The sequence below is a fragment of the Numenius arquata genome, chromosome 16 (genome assembly GCF_964106895.1).
Source record: "Numenius arquata chromosome 16, bNumArq3.hap1.1, whole genome shotgun sequence".
In the NCBI taxonomy this organism is placed as follows: domain Eukaryota; kingdom Metazoa; phylum Chordata; class Aves; order Charadriiformes; family Scolopacidae; genus Numenius; species Numenius arquata.
Genome location: NC_133591.1, coordinates 4807858 through 4825371, shown reverse-complemented (window position 1 = coordinate 4825371; position 17514 = coordinate 4807858). Strand labels below are relative to the sequence as shown.

The window sequence follows — 17514 nt, the reverse complement described above, 5'->3', positions numbered from 1 at the left end:
AAGCAAAAATGTTAAAGACAATATGCCGTGTTTTTCCTATTTGTGCATAAGGTGGAAAATGTCAACGCAATAGAAAATCACCAATGCTTTTGATTTCTAGCGGATCTAGCATGGCAGTGATTCAGCTCATATGTGACCATCCACGTGTCTGTAAATAGTAGAACTAGGACCCTTGTCCAGTATTATTTCTAGTGTTTAAGTCATATTTTTCCTACTAGACATAGATAGCAACAGGTTTGTTTTCGTACAGGTCTCTTAATTCTCCAGACACACAAGTTTGATGTGGCACCAGCACTGTATTATGTCTCACCTTTTCAGAAATCATCTTCGTAACTGTGCCATGTATTTGCTACGGAGTTCTGCTCTAGGCCTCATTTCCCTCCCCCTGTAAAACACAGGAAAAATAAATAGTTGAAAAGGGTTGCATGAACACGGTAATAAAAGAAGTCTTTCAACACTGGCGTATACATCTGCTGAAATGTTCTGCTTAATCAGCTATCGACTGCTTGCTGATAAAAAACGAGTTTATCAGCTCTGTGCGTGCAAAACGGTTATGAAAACCTTAATACGTCACAAATGTATCTATCACTTTTAATTGGAAGCGAGGGTGGATGCTCAAACTGGTTCAGATCCACAGGGCAGACGTAAATTAAATGTTTAAACTTTTTAGGAGGGGAGGCTAAAGAAGGAAGTAGTTGAGAAATGACTTTGTGGTTGTGTTTTGAGGGAAGGCAGCGAGAAGGGCGGACGGAGCAGGGGGGCGCCCCATCCCCGGAGAAGCACCCAGCGCCGGACAGGGGTGGACAAAACTGACAGAAAAACTACGGATTCCCGTCAACCACGCTCCAACCTGAGCCCGCTCACCCGCCCCGCTGCCGCGGCCACCGGGAGGCCGCACCCCGGGCTCCCAACAGGGCCTGGCTGCGGGGCTTCTCCCCCCTCAGGCCCGCTGAGGAGGGGCGGCGGGACACCACCTCCCTCAGGGCCAGGCCGCGCTCCCCTCAGCGTGCACCGCGGCGCGGGAAGCGGCCCCTGGGGCACGAGGCCCGCCCGCCCTCAGGCTCCTTCGAGGGCTGCCGGGAAGCGGCGGCGGAGGAGCGGGGCCGGGGGCTGGGCCGGGCCGGGCCGCCCAATGAGGCGGCGGCGGGGCGGTGCTCGGCGGGCGGCGGCGCGCAGGCTCCCAGCGCCGCGGCGACCAGGCGCGGCCCCAGCACCGGCAGGAGCCGCCGCCGGGCGCCATGGGGTGTTAGCGCAGCTGGTGCCCTCGCTCTGCCGCCGGAAGGAGCCGCCGTCGTCGTGTGCCTCCCGCTCCGCTCCTCCTCCGCCCGCCGCCCCGAGCCCATGAGCCTGAACGAGCACTCGATGCAGGCGCTGTCCTGGCGGAAGCTCTACCTGAGCCGCGCCAAGCTGAAAGCCTCCAGCCGCACCTCCGCGCTGCTCTCCGGCTTCGCCATGGTGAGCGCCCGGCCTCGCCCGGGCGGGCAGGGGGCCCCGGCCGGCGGCCCGCGGCCTCCCCGGCAGTGGGGTGTGGGGAGCGGTGCCGCCGCCGCTCCGTTTTCTGAGCGGGGAACTCTGCTTCCCCTCAGGCTGCAGCGGGGCGGGGGGGGACGGGGACGAGCGCAGCCCCTAAGGCGGCGAGTGGCGTCCCGGGGTGGCGGGAAGCGGGGCGGGCCCCGGCGCCTCTTCCCCACAGCGCCCAGCCCGCCCCGGCCTCCGGGCAGCCGGGGTCAGCGCCCCGGGACGGGTAGGAGGAGGAGGCGCCGGGGCCGCCCCGGGAGCAGCGGGGGCGGGTGGGGTGTCCCGGTGGGATGGGATCGGTAGGTCGTTTTCTGTGGAGAGCTGTCACGCCACAAGTCACGAGCAGCCTCACGGCTTTTATCTCCGCGCAGCTCCGGTGCCTCCTGCGGGAGTTGTTGCTCGCCGCTTACTTTTCTTGCGGAGGATGCCCGGCGTGCCAAAAACCATACTCGGCGGGACGCTCCTGCCGCTTGCTCCCGTAGGAAGCAGCGCACGGTGCTGGAAACGCGGTGGAGCTTAGCGTGGTTTTGCCGGTGTTTCGCTCCGCGGTGAGGAGCGAGGCGCAGGGAGAGCCCCGCCGCTCCCCGCAGGCTGCGGGACCCGCTCTCCGCCTCCCGGGCAGCCGGAGCTGCGTTTAAGTAACACGCTGGAGCTGCGTTTAAGTAAATTAGGACAAATAACTGACTGCAGTTACCGGTATCCCTCAGGCTCGTTACATCCGTTCATCGTCAGGTGCCGTTACAGTGTTCCTTTTGTTCAGCCAGCCCTGGGTGTTGCTTAGTTTGGAGTTTTGTGCATGTTTTAGAAACTTTTTTTTTTTTTGTTCGGATGGTTTTGGGGTTGGTTTTTTTTGTTGTTTTTTTTTTGCTTTTATGTTTGATTATAGCAACATAGTCTCGTAATCCTAATAATCTCAAATGAAAGCTCCATATAGATGGAAATACAGTAATTGACAGGCTTCATCGCATGCCCAGTCCTCTAACGTGCTGAGCTGCTAGCTCCGCGGTCAGCCCCTTTATTCATCTGTCTTTAAAATGCTTCGTAGTCGTAAATACCGAATTGTACAGGTCTGGCTTGCTTTGTTTTGATTTTTGACCCACTTTTAACAGGGTGGGTATTGTCAGCTGTAAGATACATTCCCCTTAAGAGCCGCTGTTCTAATGAGAGGATGCTGTTGGGACAACCGTAGCAGCCTTCTGACGGTCAAATAAATGTCACTGTCCTCCTTCAATGGCTAAAAACAGACTCCAGCTCTTGAGAGGGGTGGTGGTGGAGTGCTGTTCCTTTGACTGACAGGCGACTGTGTTAGTGCAGCGGTGTATTTGAGTAGGTTCTTCTTGGGTAACATGCATCAGGCTGGTAGCTCATACTCCGCTGCTGCTGCTAATGAGTTTTCCTTATTGCACGCCCGTTCTCCTGTGTCACAGCAGTTTGTCGGGGTGAATTCTTGAGTCAGGCTTTTACGCTGAGAGAACATGGGAAAAACCCTATAGCTTCTTGATTTTTACAAATTTTCATTTAAGGAAGGTTGCACCTCCATTAATAAAAATACTGTTATTTAAAAATCACACTTAATCTCTTAAATCTCTTTGGGTTTTCTCTAAATATATCCTATGTGGAATATAAAAATCCAGTAGGTGTATGAAGTGAGGCTGCTTCTGCTTTCTTGATTTTCTAGAAGAGTTCTAGGAGTTCAGTGTCCTGCAGTTGAAAACTGCTTTTGAATTGATGTTCTTTAGGGTATTTCAGGAAAAAGCCCCTTTGTTCCGATTATCAAAATCTCTGGTTGCCAAGAATGTTCATGTGAACATTCATCATATTTTAATTTTCTGGAAGTTACCCCTCAAATTCCACTTTTTTTTTTTTTCCTCTTCTTTTAACGAGGTCATGCTGGAAATCAACTTGTAGCCTCATTGCTTTTGCTATGACAGATAGTTCTCTAGCTGAGACTTCCTCATCTATTTTCAGAAGAGCTGACTTGACTTTCAAGTATTTTTAGATTTCTTTTGAGTAACTTTGCTTATCTTTAAAAGTTGTCCACAATTTCTGCCTTGAAAAGCAGGGCCTTCTTTCTGCTGTCAGGCCTATGCATTGTTTACGAAATTCGGCAGATTCTGTGGCACCTGATATTTGAACAAAATGCCGCTAAAGTACAATCTAGTCTTGGATCTAAAGCTTACAACAGCAATTAAGCGTCATTGTTCCTCTGTTTTCCCTATCGACACAAGGAAGAAAGAGCCTAAATGACACATCCAGGACCACCCGGTAAGTTGATGGGAATTGTCAGGAGTGGAATGTGCTTGTTTCCATGCCAGTCCTATTGATCTTTGCTCTTCAATTAAACAGTACTTGCATCCTCTACTAGGAGCTAAGTTTATCCCCGCTAAACTGTTCCTTTATTTTGGACTTCTGTGTATAACTGCAGCCATTTTGCAAAGTTTATTCCCTCAAGATTGGTTACGCATACCCCAGTTAAATGATGCGTGCCAAAGTCAAGAGATTGCCCGGGTCAGTGATGTGTAGAGTATGAAATGCTCAGCCAGGTTTCAGACTCAAAAGTGTTATGCTTCCACGGAGAGGATTGATTAAAAGCCTGTTTCGCAAATAGTTTTGTTTTAGAGCTACACATCGCGATTTTCCACTGTGTGTCAGCTTCAGGAAGAGTTGCAGGGTCTGGCGATTGCGAGCTGGTGTTTGAGCTGAGCTCCTGCAAGTAAACCTGAGCATTTACTTTGTGCAGGTTTCCATGGATGCTATCATCCAGAGCCATACGTCTAAGAGGAAATCTATGAAGCTTACTATCTCACATTTAGTAGGCTTTTCCAATTTATGGGGCCAGCAGGTAATATCAGTCCCCAAAACTGTTAGAGGTAAAGGAAGAAATCGTAGATTTTAGGGTATATGTAGTTGATGAAAGAATGGAGGATTCCTTCCATACACTAGTGGAGGCATCAGGTATTTCTCACTTCTGTGTTATATTCCAGGTGCTGATGTATGATTTGTTTTTTTTCCCCTCATTACTGGCTTTATCTGGTTTTATTTCTTAATCCAGTTTATCTGAATGCTGGCAGTATTTTGCAGATTTTATCCAATATTGCAAGGACTGTCGCATCCACACCTACAGTAGCAGTATCAAGAGCTCCAGCGTAGACAGGCTGCTGGCAGGTTATTTTTGTTTGAACAATTAAGCTAACTTCTTAGTATCATTTTCTCACCAGGGATGCATCACGCAGTAGTATGATAACATCATGATATCAGAGTCGCAGATATCATAGGAAAGTTGTTAAATCCCAATTGTCATCAAACTGGAGAAGTCAAGGATCGTCTCCCGTCCACCAGGTGACAACTCTGTGAAAATACCTGCGCCTCAGTTAGGGAATTAAATTATGTGGCCACTGTGGTTGACTTAGTTATATTTGGGATTTGGAGGACATTAGTTACCAGACAGTACACTTTTCTTGTAAATACCCCTAATGATTCAAGCTGGCGAGGCTGTTGTCTAGATAGTAACATACATGCTTCAAATACTAAATATCATCAAAGAACTGTCAACTCTTGCCTTTGAAATATAGCCAATACAGTCTTCTGCAGACAGCTTCAGTCATGTTTGGGAGCAGACAGACTGCACTGATAAATATTTATGAAACTGATTTCCATAATAACAGTTGATGTTGAAGTAATGCTAGGTAGGACCCAGGCCCAGCTGCTGTCAGTGCTGTACAGATGCTATAGAAGTTGTTTCAGCTGTATTTAACTGGATTGCTGGTAGAGTAACATGCGACAGCTGCCTTTTGTAACCTGCAGCAAAGCGTTACAGGCCCAGTTTCATGGCTTCTGCCACCTTTTATATTGCTAGTGCACTTACAGGTTAGCACTGTGCTCTGGAGAATCTTCCCCATATAAAAGGTTTCTTCTCTTCCAGTTATGAAAGCAACGTTTTGTTGCTCCTTTGAGCATCCCTGTCTCAAGGTTATAGACAAGCAAGGCAGGCAGCTTAGAGTACTTGGGGCTCTAATGGATGCTTAGTTTCTCTTCTACATAAAACAAGTAATAAGATTGTTATTTGGACTTACCTTTTTTTATTTCCGGTGACTGATTCTGGCTCATACAGAGTCTTTCTATGAGTTGTTTGTAGCTCTTAATGAATGGTGCAGACACTGTGAGAGCCTGGCTCTGCGCCGCTGTCTCTGGGAGTGAATGGTACTGTCAGGAAAACAGAGACCGACCGACTGACTCAGGAGCCAAGGAGACAGCCAGAGGAGTACTTGTTTCCAGTGATGCCATGACGCCCATCTCATTCTCGACTTTCCTCTGTGGTCCTACACAAAAACAAGCAAAGGGTTAGAAGATGGAATTTGTTACTGAAATAACATTGTGATGTGGACCTCAAGACTTGGAGAAACCACTTCTATCTGTGTGGGGGTTTTTTCCTGATAAGAGTAGCATGTGTTATGAAGAGTCACTTCACATGTAACCGTATGGATAACTAGGTGTAGTCAAGTCTAGTGGTAGCTGCAGCAAGTGAAGGTAAGAAAATATTTCTGCAGATAGGTGTTGATTAAAATATTTTAGTCATCGCTGTGCAGTTTTACCTTGGTGTGTGTTGGTCCAGTGAGGTGAAAGTGTTGTAGCACTGATACATTTCTCCAGGTAAGATTCGCATCCTCCTCTCATTGTGTGGATGGACCCTTACAAAGCGCCACCATGATGTTTGATCAACACAACTTTCTTTTAAGCCATTCCTGACGTGCTAGCCTCTACAAAAAAATATCTTTTCTTCTTAATCTGTTTCCTATTTAGAAATGGTAGCTGTGGCCAGGGAAGAGGAGGCGAGAACAATCTTGCAAGGGTATACAGATAATTCTAGACTTGTGTTCATTAAGAGGTGGTTGGTGTCTTTTGTAAGACTGATGTATGAAGCTGACGTTGTCCTTTCTGAAGGGTTTTGCTTGTTACAATCTGTGAGGCAGCTACTTGCATGAGTGGTAGACATAGTAAGAATGGGATCGTGATGAGAGCCAGCATTTCTCAAAGTATTCCATTAAATAGGTCATTATATGATTGTCTATATTTAAACCTAGTAACTTTGAATAAGATTAGTTTCTTGCTCTGTGATTCTTGTCTGAATCTGCCAGATGTGAAGGACAGGAGAGCACTTGTGATTGGAGCTCCAGGCTGATCAGACAGTATCGCGTGAGGTACGGGAGACAAATCGACTGCCACCCCATCGTGGGGCTGTCAGTAGTTATTGACTGCAACCCTCTGGGTACAGAATGTGTTTAGCTAAAATCAGGCGTCTAGTGGAGAAGTGCCGAGGAGTTTGACTTAGCTGTGGCTCTGTCTGGTTGAAGCTGTCTGTCCATGGCATGCGGAACTCAATCATGACTCGCAGCTGTGTGTTAATGCTAGTGTTTGATACCCTGAGAGATAGTATGGCGGTTACAGCGCCAGCTCCCGGCCCGTGTTATAATCCTGCTGACCAGAGCTCAGAGTCATCTTTGCGGGGAAGACAAGGAGAGGAAGTCATCTATAAATAGCTCATAAATAATACAGATTTACTTGAGATAAGGCATTTTTATTTCATTTTTCAGAATCAGTAGCCACTGCTGTAGAGAAAAGATGCAAGCCTGTGATTGAGTCAGAAAGCTCGCAGATACTCTGTTCACTGCTGTTGCAGTGATAACACATGATAACAAAGAGCAGTTACCTCTTCCTGTGCTGAAAGTCTTGAATGTCAATATGATTTGCTACATGGGTGGCTCTTATTACAGTTCTTCCTTTTGTTTTCCTTCCGATCGTTGTCTGTCATGTTTTATTTTCTCTGGATACTTCTTATTTCAGAAACCCCTATCTTAAAATAGAATTTGAAGCTCGTGTTATGCTGTGATTAAAACCAGCCTAAGTAAAACCAACATACAGTCTAGTAGCGTATAAAACTGGAGAATAATGCTAAAATTTTGAAGCAAGTCATTAATTTGTGTCTTGCTGCTGTGGTAAAAAAGAACAAGTGGCCAACCAGGACAGTTGCTTATCCTGCATTTCCATAGCAATATAAACTTCATTTGCAGCTATGTATGTGACTGGTTCGTTGTATTAATTGTTATTGCTGGTGAAAATGTCCAATTTCTTGCAATATTGTAGTATTCAGGCTGCCCTGACTCTGAAATCCAGGACTGTTGGAAGCCTTAACATGGTTCTGTGCCCAAATTCAGTCATCTTCTGAAAAAGTCTGAATGCCCATCTTCATTAGGCTTATGAGAACTCCAGTCCTGCATCCTAATGTCACGAGAGTCCTTTAATTTTGTCAAGAAGCTGTATTTCAGATTTATAGCTTTGTCAAGAGCTGTAGTAAATCTCTCAGTCATATCTGTAGGATGATCTGAAGTTAAAGTTAGCTCTTCTTTGAGCCAGGGATTAGACCAGATGACCTCTTGAGGTGTCTTCCAACCTACGTTATTCTACAATTATACAGCAGGGCAGGATGTTTGCAGCGTGGAAGCTGCACAGTAGAAACCATGTGGCAAGTGTTCAAAGAAGCTTTGAAAGTGATGAAGGAGAAGGTGCTGAAATAAGTTGTATCGGATACTGTGCAGATATCAATGACCTGCCCTGAGGGGCCTGTCTTCTGAACCAGTGTAGAAACCTAAGAGAGGACACAGGAAAACATCCTCCCGCATGGAACATCAGTGTGTACCTATGAGTTGGCTTTGCGTGGATTTGGATCATATCCGATGAGCTCACTGGGGCCCTGTTTTTGCAAGTTTTAACTTACAAGAGCAATTGTCATCTGTGCATTTTGAAATCGCAGCATGAGCAAAGGAGAGAAGAACTTCTGATGCTTTTGCTTCGCTGTTTGAAAACAGGCACGGGGCCTCATAATGAAAAATGGAGCTTTTTGTTTTAGGTGCCTGGCTCAGGCTTGGCCCAGGAAGCAAGAACAGAGACTTGCGACTGAAAAGAGTTGGCAGTTTTTCTTCTAGTTTTCAGTGAAAGGGTTCCTGAATTAGCTTCCTTGGCGGTTTGAGGAGACAGAAAACATGAACTGATTTTTCACTCACGGGTCAAGCTGCAGTTACTCTGCCAGGCGTGAGCACAAGGAGGCTTTGCCATGCCCTCTCCAGAGACTTCCCATCAACTTCAGTAGATTTGTCAGGCATTCTGCATCCTACAGTCTCCCCAAAAGTCTCCATTTGAAGTGAGATACCGATATTAATCCTGAATGAATGGGAAAGAGAAGTGTTGCTTTCCTCTCTCTTGCTTTCAGGGTGTTTCTAAGGCCAGTGTCAGTTAAGCTGTAACAGTGCATTTCCTCTTTGCTTATGGGTGTCTCTCCAGCTTCAGCGTAATTTTTTCCTGTCCTCTCTGTGAACCCATGAAAAACTCTCTTTTGTTTCTTGCCCGTGTACTCTATAGTATAGCTTCTACCACGTTTTGTCACTGGTCAGTTTAAGAAAAACATCCAGCTCCCTTTCTGGAGAACTTATGGTCTGCAGAGAGTTGTCATTGTGTTGTGGAGCTGTGTCTAATGTGCCTGTCTTGGAAGTATATTCTGAATGTTCAAAGTTGGGGGTCTGTTGTATGCATCCTTTGGAGAGCTGAGCCTCTAAAGCTGTGATCCATTCAGTGTCAACAGAAGTCTTTATTTAGCTGCTGTAGTCTCCAAGCGGATAAATTGTGATGCTTTCTCTGAAAGCAGGTGGATGTTGTATCTCTTTTAGCATTTCTGTTATTCACTTTGGTGTAGGATCTTTCCTGGCCAAGCAGTTGATGCAGCTAGTACTCTTCCCTTGGCTTCCAGGTGTGGAGAGGAGGTCATGTTGCTTTGTTGGCAGGATAGCCAAATAGGACTTAACTTCGAGTGTCATTCCGAATGCCGGACTCCCTTGGTGTTCAGCATCAGGGCTGTGCTGGCAAGAAAACTACCATGGGAGAGACTGAGTTGGGAGAAGGTGCTGAAACTGGCACAGACTTTCCCCCCCTATGGGATGTCTTGGTCTTTTCTAGGAGTTTCCTTTGGCAGCTTGCCCTCCGCGTGGTGCTTTGTGGTACGTGGCCTCCCTCCAGCAGCTTTTAGCCGTGTGGAGGTGTATGTGAGGCTTCAAGGTTGGGATGGCCTACTGTCCTGCTTCTGTCTTCTTCACAGCTTGTTAGCATCCCAAACTGGGAATAATTGGCAGTGTGTGTGGCTGCTCGGCTGCCAGCTCATTTTGCACATGTTAGAAGACTAATACTTAGGCTACCTGTTGAGTGATGTTGATGCTACCCACAATTATTTTTACAGAGAGAGTACACTTGGAATTACAGTAAGTAATTTCATGGTATGGTTTGAGCTGAAGGAAGCTCCAGTCTTCTGCTCGTGGGATAAATAGTGACAAGTGTTGAGTAACAGCTACAGGCTTGCTGGATTTCAGAAAATTCTTCTGAGGGGTGATTTGGGGCCTACCTACACAACGAGCTTCCTGTCAAGGCAGGTCTGTGTCAATGTATGTCAGCCACATAATTTGAAGACTTGCTTGTTTGTGTAGCTCAGTCTTAGATTTCAGCTATCCTGTCAGTGTGTAATGGTTGTTGGTACTCCTGGGACCACTTTTTAAGGGAAACACCCAGCAGTGTTAAAATGAAGTCTTTTTAACCCAGGAAAACTTGGATTCCTGGTTTGGACATCTCCTTTTAGTAGTTAGTTGTCTCTGTGGTTCTGTCAGTGCTTATCTAGACACAGAGCTGTCTGCATATCTGAATGCTACTTAAATTAAGCTCATTTCTTGCAATATTTTGTTCTGATCACGCACATAATTATAGCTAAGTCAGAAATGGGTACATTTAGATTAAATGTAACTACTTAGCATTTCTTTTTAGCTCAGTCTAGGCTAAGAAGAGGAAGAAAAGAATTCTTCTTGATGCACTATTGAAATGGAAAGAGAACGGTAGCTCCAAGACAGCTGGTATGTTGGAATTAAGAGAGTCTGACTGAACTTCAAAACCAGATGCTTGATACCATTATTACATGGAGACATTGATTAATGGAAATATAAAATGTCTTCAATATTTCACGGATAAAATACGTCAGTTTTTAAAAGAAAATAAAGTCTTCATCTTATGACGCTCTTTACTGTCCTGGTGATGTTAACATAGTAAGGACCAGGATAAAGGATTAAAATGTTTTACAGTGCTGGATGTTTCTGAGTTCAGACATGCACCAGAAAATTTACAAGAAAAAAAATTGATAAGTATGAAAATGAATCCTCAGTGGTGAAGGATTGCAGTTCTGCGAAAAACACAGGTAGCCAAACATCCCACAAGCGCACTGAGTCTTCACAGGCAATCTTGCAGGGGAGAGACCCGACGACCAAATGTTTATCCTCTCAAACGTGAAGTTTCCTGCAGTTGAGAGATGGTATTTTTAAATCTTCGAGCAGAATTGTATATGCATTAATATAATTTCTTGTTGAGTTTCTTGTAACACTTGGAAGCTGTTTGCTAGTTGGCTGGGGGGTTAGACTTAATGACAATAAAAGCTTTCAATAAAGGAATTGAAATACTGGCAAATGTCCCTGAATGCCTGTTGAAACATGTCTGAGCAAAACCCTTGGTTGGCTTAATATATTTGGTGTGCTAGCGGTTAAGAGTTCTGGTGTCCTGGAACATGCTGATTCTGGGAGTGTGAGAAGATGGGATCCTGGACGAGGTGTAGTTTGGCTCCGCTCCTGCTAAACAGTGCGGTTTCCATACTCATACTGGTTTGGGGTCCTAGTTTCTGTGTCGTCTTGCATCCATACTTTATGAAATTTCCTTCATATCAGCCTCATGAGAATTGAGGTGTTGGAAATGTATGCTATAGGCTGAGTGTCCAAACCATTAATAATGGCATGTGGTAATGGGCTAAACCTGTATTGATGGGACTCAGAAGAGCTGATTGTTCTAGGCACTGTGTTGTACAAACTGATTTCATGGTTCTTTTGAGGGCGAACTTGTATGTTACAGAAGCGCTAGGTTCATAGCTTAGTGCTGCCAAGGGTCCGAGGTCCTGGTACAACTGCTTCCTCCTGTGACAGCTTCGTTGTCCATCAGAGGCATTGCAGAAGCAGCTCAGCTCGTTAAGCTGGCAGAAGATCACCACTTCTTAACCAGGTTGGCTTTCGCTGGGCTGGCAAGTTGAGTCAGTCATTTCAACGAAGGATCAAGAGTGGGCAGCCAGGGCACAGACAGGGCTGGTGTGGATCAGCCTGAACTGGGCTGAATGGCAGCCCTCGCCTCTTCCTTATATAGCGGACATGTGTTTATAGTTAAGACTGCAGTTAATTTTTTTTCCTCTGCATTTTAAACATAGTTTGTCTGTTTAATGAGTTCCTTTGAGAAAGCACTAAACATAGAGACATTGTTGCAGTATTCCCTTTTAGGAACTGTGCTTTGTCTGAAAGGCAAATTTATCAGGAAAGATTGTTTTTCAAGAGAACTACTGGGATTAATGTCACTCATCAATTGCACATGCTTAGAAACCACCTGACTGTTAAAAGGCATTCTAGTTCATTTTCTTTTATCAAAAATATTAGCCGGGTTTGTGAGTTTCCTAGTGCTGTTATTTAATGCTAGTTTCTGCTCCTTAAGCACAGACGCACTTGGAGATCTGAGTTTATAAAAAGGCATGGCTGTGTACCGTAGGGAGGACTGGACCTTAGAGCATCTTCATGAGATAGCACAGCTCACCCAGAGAGGAGGCTGGACACAGCTTCCAGAGCAAGAGTAGCCAGTGATGTCTGGGAACACTCCGTATTTTCTGGGAGAGTACTCTTTGTCTCTCCTCCAGCCTCTTAACAGGCCTGTTTGGTTGACATAGACATTGTGGAGACTTTCATACTTGAATCTGTGTTCTAGAGCCTGCTTAAATACTTACTTTGAGTGAAAGAACGTAGCTGAGAGCCCCGTGGAAAGGTTACTTTTCTAATGAAAGGCTCCTGCTCTTCAGGACTTAAAAACAAATACCCAAGGAGAAAGGACCATCGAGATTGTGATGGGCAGCCTGCTGCCTTCACAGGCTTTCATGTTAAGATACTTCAAAAGACTTCATACGGTGTTCATTCTACGTACATATGGGATACAGAACGTTTCCTAATACCCAGCAAAATTTGTCATCTATAGTAAAAGATCAAAAACTGCCTCTACAGTATAACACAGGAAGGGAGAAGCGTTTCACTTTAGGAGTCCCAAGTATGTTGATCACGAAGTTCAGCTTTTTTGCTGGGATGAGCTGGAGGTGACAAGGTGGTTGTGCTGTTCAGAGCTTTCGTACGTGCTGATGGTTTGCTCTACAACTGAACAGGAAGTATGAAAACGGTGGCCTTTGCTCAGACCTAAATTTGTGCCTAATGAAAAGGGTGCAGATTGGCATGAAGAGAAATGAAAATGCAGACTGGCATTTTGTCTGGATCAGATGATCTTCCAGAAACATGATTTAAACTTAAAATAGTCTATAGTCAAATAATATGTAACGTAGGTAATTACATCTCTTTTCTTTCCTTTTCAGGTGGCTATGGTAGAAGTTCAGCTCGACGCAGACCATGACTACCCTCCAGGTCTCTTGATAGCCTTCAGTGCTTGTACTACTGTCCTTGTTGCAGTTCACCTTTTTGCACTCATGATAAGTACCTGCATTCTTCCCAATATAGAGGCTGTTAGCAATGTGCATAATCTCAACTCTGTAAAGGAATCTCCTCATGAGCGTATGCATCGGCACATTGAGCTCGCGTGGGCATTTTCTACTGTCATTGGGACTTTGCTCTTTCTTGCAGAGGTGGTGTTACTGTGTTGGGTGAAGTTTCTTCCTTTGAAGAAGAAAACTGATAATCCCCTCCAGAGCAACAGTTCTACCATCACATCAGGAGAGGCAGCAGCCATTGCATCAACCTCTATTATGGTTCCCTTTGGATTGATTTTCATTGTGTTTGCAGTCCACTTCTACAGGTCACTGGTGAGCCATAAAACAGACAGGCAATTTCAAGAACTCAATGAACTCGCGGAATTTGCACGGCTCCAGGATCAGTTGGATCACAGAGGTGATACGATCTCCTCAGCTGTTACCCATTTTGCGTAAACCTGTACTTAAAGAAAATAAACCCATTATTCTGCTTCTGCCTTGTTACGTTGGTTCCCCTGTGGATGAACTGGTTGAACTGTTGATTACCATTTAAAGAGAGATTATAAATGTTCCTCTAACCCTTTAGAGAGGAAAAAAAATGTTGTTCCTTTCATAAGACTTTGGCTCTCTGACCTCTGAAGGAATGGAGGGTGGGGTTTGCTTGCACTGCACATGCATCCCTCCTCTTGTGGGCACCGTCCAGGTTGCTTGTTGTTAATGCTGAATGGTGGCTGTATTAAAATACATGGAAAAGAACATTGTAAATTTGGTATTTGTTAGGGATGGACAGAGAAGGTTTTTTTCCTCTCTTTATTTGATGTTGGCATTTACTAGAAGATACTGCTTGTCCAATCCATATTGCATGGCATGATACAAATTACTTGGGATGTGCAGCAATTAGCACTTGGTTTCGGTGCTAGTGCTGTTCTCTCTAGAAAGCCTGACAGATGGTAGAAGTGAAAGCTTTCCCACCACTTTCCCCAGTATGTTTTGCTGCCAAGTAATTATTACTTTACTGATTTCTCCAGCGCCTTTTTCCCGTGGCAGTTACACATTTTATAACTCGCTAAACACCCATGACTAGTCTTACTGCGATGTGGTATGGCCACATGAGTAGGAATGAGACTCTACTCTACTCTTCCTTGGAAGAAAATAAAAGCAATAACTGTTTTAAAGTTCTCATGAGCTGGCACATATTATCTGGAGAGATAGATTTGCCTGTTTCCGATTTAGGAATCTTTTTAAAAAGAAGGAACTAGATGGAAATTATCACTGGATAATTTTTTTGCTTGAAAATCAGAACCACTGCTGTTTTTTTTTTCCAAGCCAAAGTAGTAATTATTTTGTACTTTTATATTAAAAATATATTTTTAATAAATCCTCAGATACAAGCAGCAAAAAGTGCTTTCTGTGCATTGGATTCCCAAGTAATTAGCTATGCCTTGGTCTTCCTTGTTTAGAAGAAGTCTTCTCCTTGCTGAAGTATTGTATTTAATAACTTGTTATGCATTTTTGCTTCCAAAGGATCTGGAAGACTTCTTTTCTCTATGTAGATTTATTTATGAAAATTGGTTATTTGTAATTAATATTGCTGCTTACTTTCAGACACGTCTGTTACAGCGAGGCTACTGTGTCGTTTATTTCCTCTTTATGCAAAAACTTCCATTTGGTCTCTTAGGTAAGAGGCTTGTCCAAGAAAGGTTGCAGCAGTTGTCCTGGGCTGCTTCGGTAATTCTAACCATGTCTGGAAGTGGAATTTTTTGGAATGCAGTTCTTCTGTGGAGCAGCTTTGGGCTTTAATGGGTAAAAGCTGTTTTTTGAACACAAACTGAGACAAGTTTCAAGGCTAGTGGAACAAAACTTGAGGTCCCTGTTGTAGCTAGCACTGTGGAATAGAAACCTAGAGTTTGAAATGGGACAGGAGAGAACGGGACAGTGTGGTGGAGCTGTACCTGACTGAGCCCGGGCTGACCATGGTCGCTCCCACCCAACCTCCATCTCAGGTTATCCCAAAATATTTCCATGCTGTAGGAGGTGCCTACAGAGTGAGAGTGGCAGAGTGTGTTTACTACTGAGGCAGCCTCATGAAGCAAATGGCACTGGTTTCTCATGTCGGCACCACCGCTGTGGAGAGTGTTGACGAGGTCACCTGTGGTATATTTGGATTCTGAAAAAAAATCTTTTAAAAAACCTGCTGGGCTGTTTTTTTTTTTTTTGGCGGTGTTCTTGGTTTGCAAGGAGAAAGCAGCTTTTCGTTTGCCGTTTACACAAGGCCTTCTGGCATACAGATGTCAGGCTGGATTTTCTCCTGCTCTGCCCATTACATTATGCTTCAAGTGTATTCTGTTACTGATGTAAGTCTGCTGATGGTGAGAATTGTGACTACAGTCCCACAGGTGTTCATTCGTGGAGCACTGGAAGGATTGTGTTAGTAAAGGCATTAATGAAGCAGCATTCCAAAACACGAAATCTTAGTAGTAGGCACAAAATGTGTTTTTCCATCCTTTACTGGAATACTATTCCTGTCTTGGGGAAAAAAGACTCTTAAAACCACTTAGTAAAGAAAGAAAACTTGACTCAATATTCACACTAGAGCAAATGGTTGAAAGGGTGCTGTCAGGCCAAAAAATTATGCTTCTGTCCATAAATTGTGTATTTAAAAGTTACAATGTTATCTTGAATAGAAGTCCAAAAAATAAATTTTCCAAGTTTATTTTGTAAAATTACTTGCTGTCCTGGATAAGTAGCTGAATTTCTCTTTATCTTGTGGATCTTTTACAAAGTGACAAGAGATGTGTGGGGTTTTTGGTTTGTTTTTTTTTGTTTAAGAAATACAGAATTAGAAGCTACTGGGACAACCTTATTTTTAACTTTCTCAAGCTGGTAGGTTCTGAACTAATGGCATTGTTGTTACAGCTGCTTCTCTATTTGCTGCACTTTAAGCCATGATATCGAGTATGTTTCTCTCGTTTTCCAGCTGTGGAAATGGTCATGAGAGTTACACCTTGGGTACAGTCTTGCAACTGTGTGCCAGGGGTAGTAACCAGACCCAAACACGTGGATCTAAATGTTAAGAGTGCACTTACAATTTGGTTTTTATCCCTTATTTATACTAATGGTATTACGCATTTACCTCAAGCATTTTAAACATTGGTTATTGTATATCACTTATTTAGATATAAAATACTTTACTGAAATAAAATATACCCAGTTGTTGCTGATTGTTTGTTACCTAGAGGCCTGAAATATGCTTATTTTCTTTATATCCTTCATCTCTTCAGCTATATTGTGCTAATCTTCTGTATTTCTGAGGATGTCTTAGATGTATTCAGTTACTCATTTCAGTCATAATACGAAGATAAAATTTCCTGTTCACGTAGGTAGGTATAAAGCTTATAACATAGTTGACGTGCTTTTCCTTCTGTCAGCATTGCTTAAATCTTGGGACGCATCATGTTGTGTTGTTACTCTCGAGTGCTTAAATAGAGAAGTAGGTTATCTTTCAGCCTAGAAAACATGAAGAGTCAAGGGACCAAATGAACTGTTAAACAAGAGCTGATACTCAGAAGCACGGTACTAATCAGGTGAACTAATGACCCACTCTCACAGTTGATTTTTCACCAGCTGGCTGCAGTGCTGCCTTCCCGTGGTCTTGTGGGTGTCACTCAGCACCGAAGTGCCTCAGCTCTGCACAGGGTCCTCGCCTTGGGTAGAAAGGGAGCAGCCATCGCAGCCCCACTGGGTGCTGGGGTCCGGTGCATGAACTGGCCCAGGGGCAGAGCCGGGGTGAGATCGGGTGCTGTGCATTCCCAGGGGTTAGGGACGAGAACCGGCATCACATTATGGAAAATGCACACACAGAGCAAAGTGTAGTTACATTAATAAAAAATATTACTTAAAACATGATCCGTTATAATTTCAAAAGCCTTCTTGGGTCACAGGTACGTATTGGGCTAAATTTGGGAGGAAGTGGGAAGGGACAATTATTTGTCTGTACTTTTCTAGGGCTTTGCTTTTATAGCATATAATAGAAACCCTGCTTCTTCTCTAAGGCAAAGTGAAAGCCCTTGAAACCAGCAGAGTGTGTTTTCTTTACAGGAAGAATAAGCCAGAAGAGCTGGGCAAACAGTCACTGTGCCTGTCTTCCAGCATTTTGCTGCTTGTGGGTTTTCTCTTTTTTTTTTTTTTTTTAACCTTCTTTTTTTTGCTTTCTTTTCCAAAATAATGCGGGGGTGGGCGGAGGTCTCCGAGCAAAGCTACCTTCAGAGTGAAGCAATCATGGGCAGCCTTGAGGGGAGAGTGAGGCAGACCATGACACGATACACCCCAGTGTGGATTTGAGACTCCAATGAATAAGTAACCCA

The 17514-nt window shown here is 44.4% G+C and overlaps 1 protein-coding gene across 1 annotated transcript; it reads left to right on the top strand.

The window, feature by feature from the left end:
- Nucleotides 1–1188: 1188 nt before the first annotated feature.
- Nucleotides 1189–16381, top strand: LOC141472485 (calcium release-activated calcium channel protein 1). The gene is made up of 2 exons (XM_074159580.1): nt 1189–1455; nt 13040–16381. The coding sequence occupies exons 1-2, from the start codon at nt 1342–1344 to the stop codon at nt 13604–13606; spliced, it is 681 nt and encodes a 226-aa protein (XP_074015681.1). The 5' UTR covers nt 1189–1341; the 3' UTR covers nt 13607–16381.
- The last annotated feature ends 1133 nt before the right edge of the window (nt 16382–17514 follow it).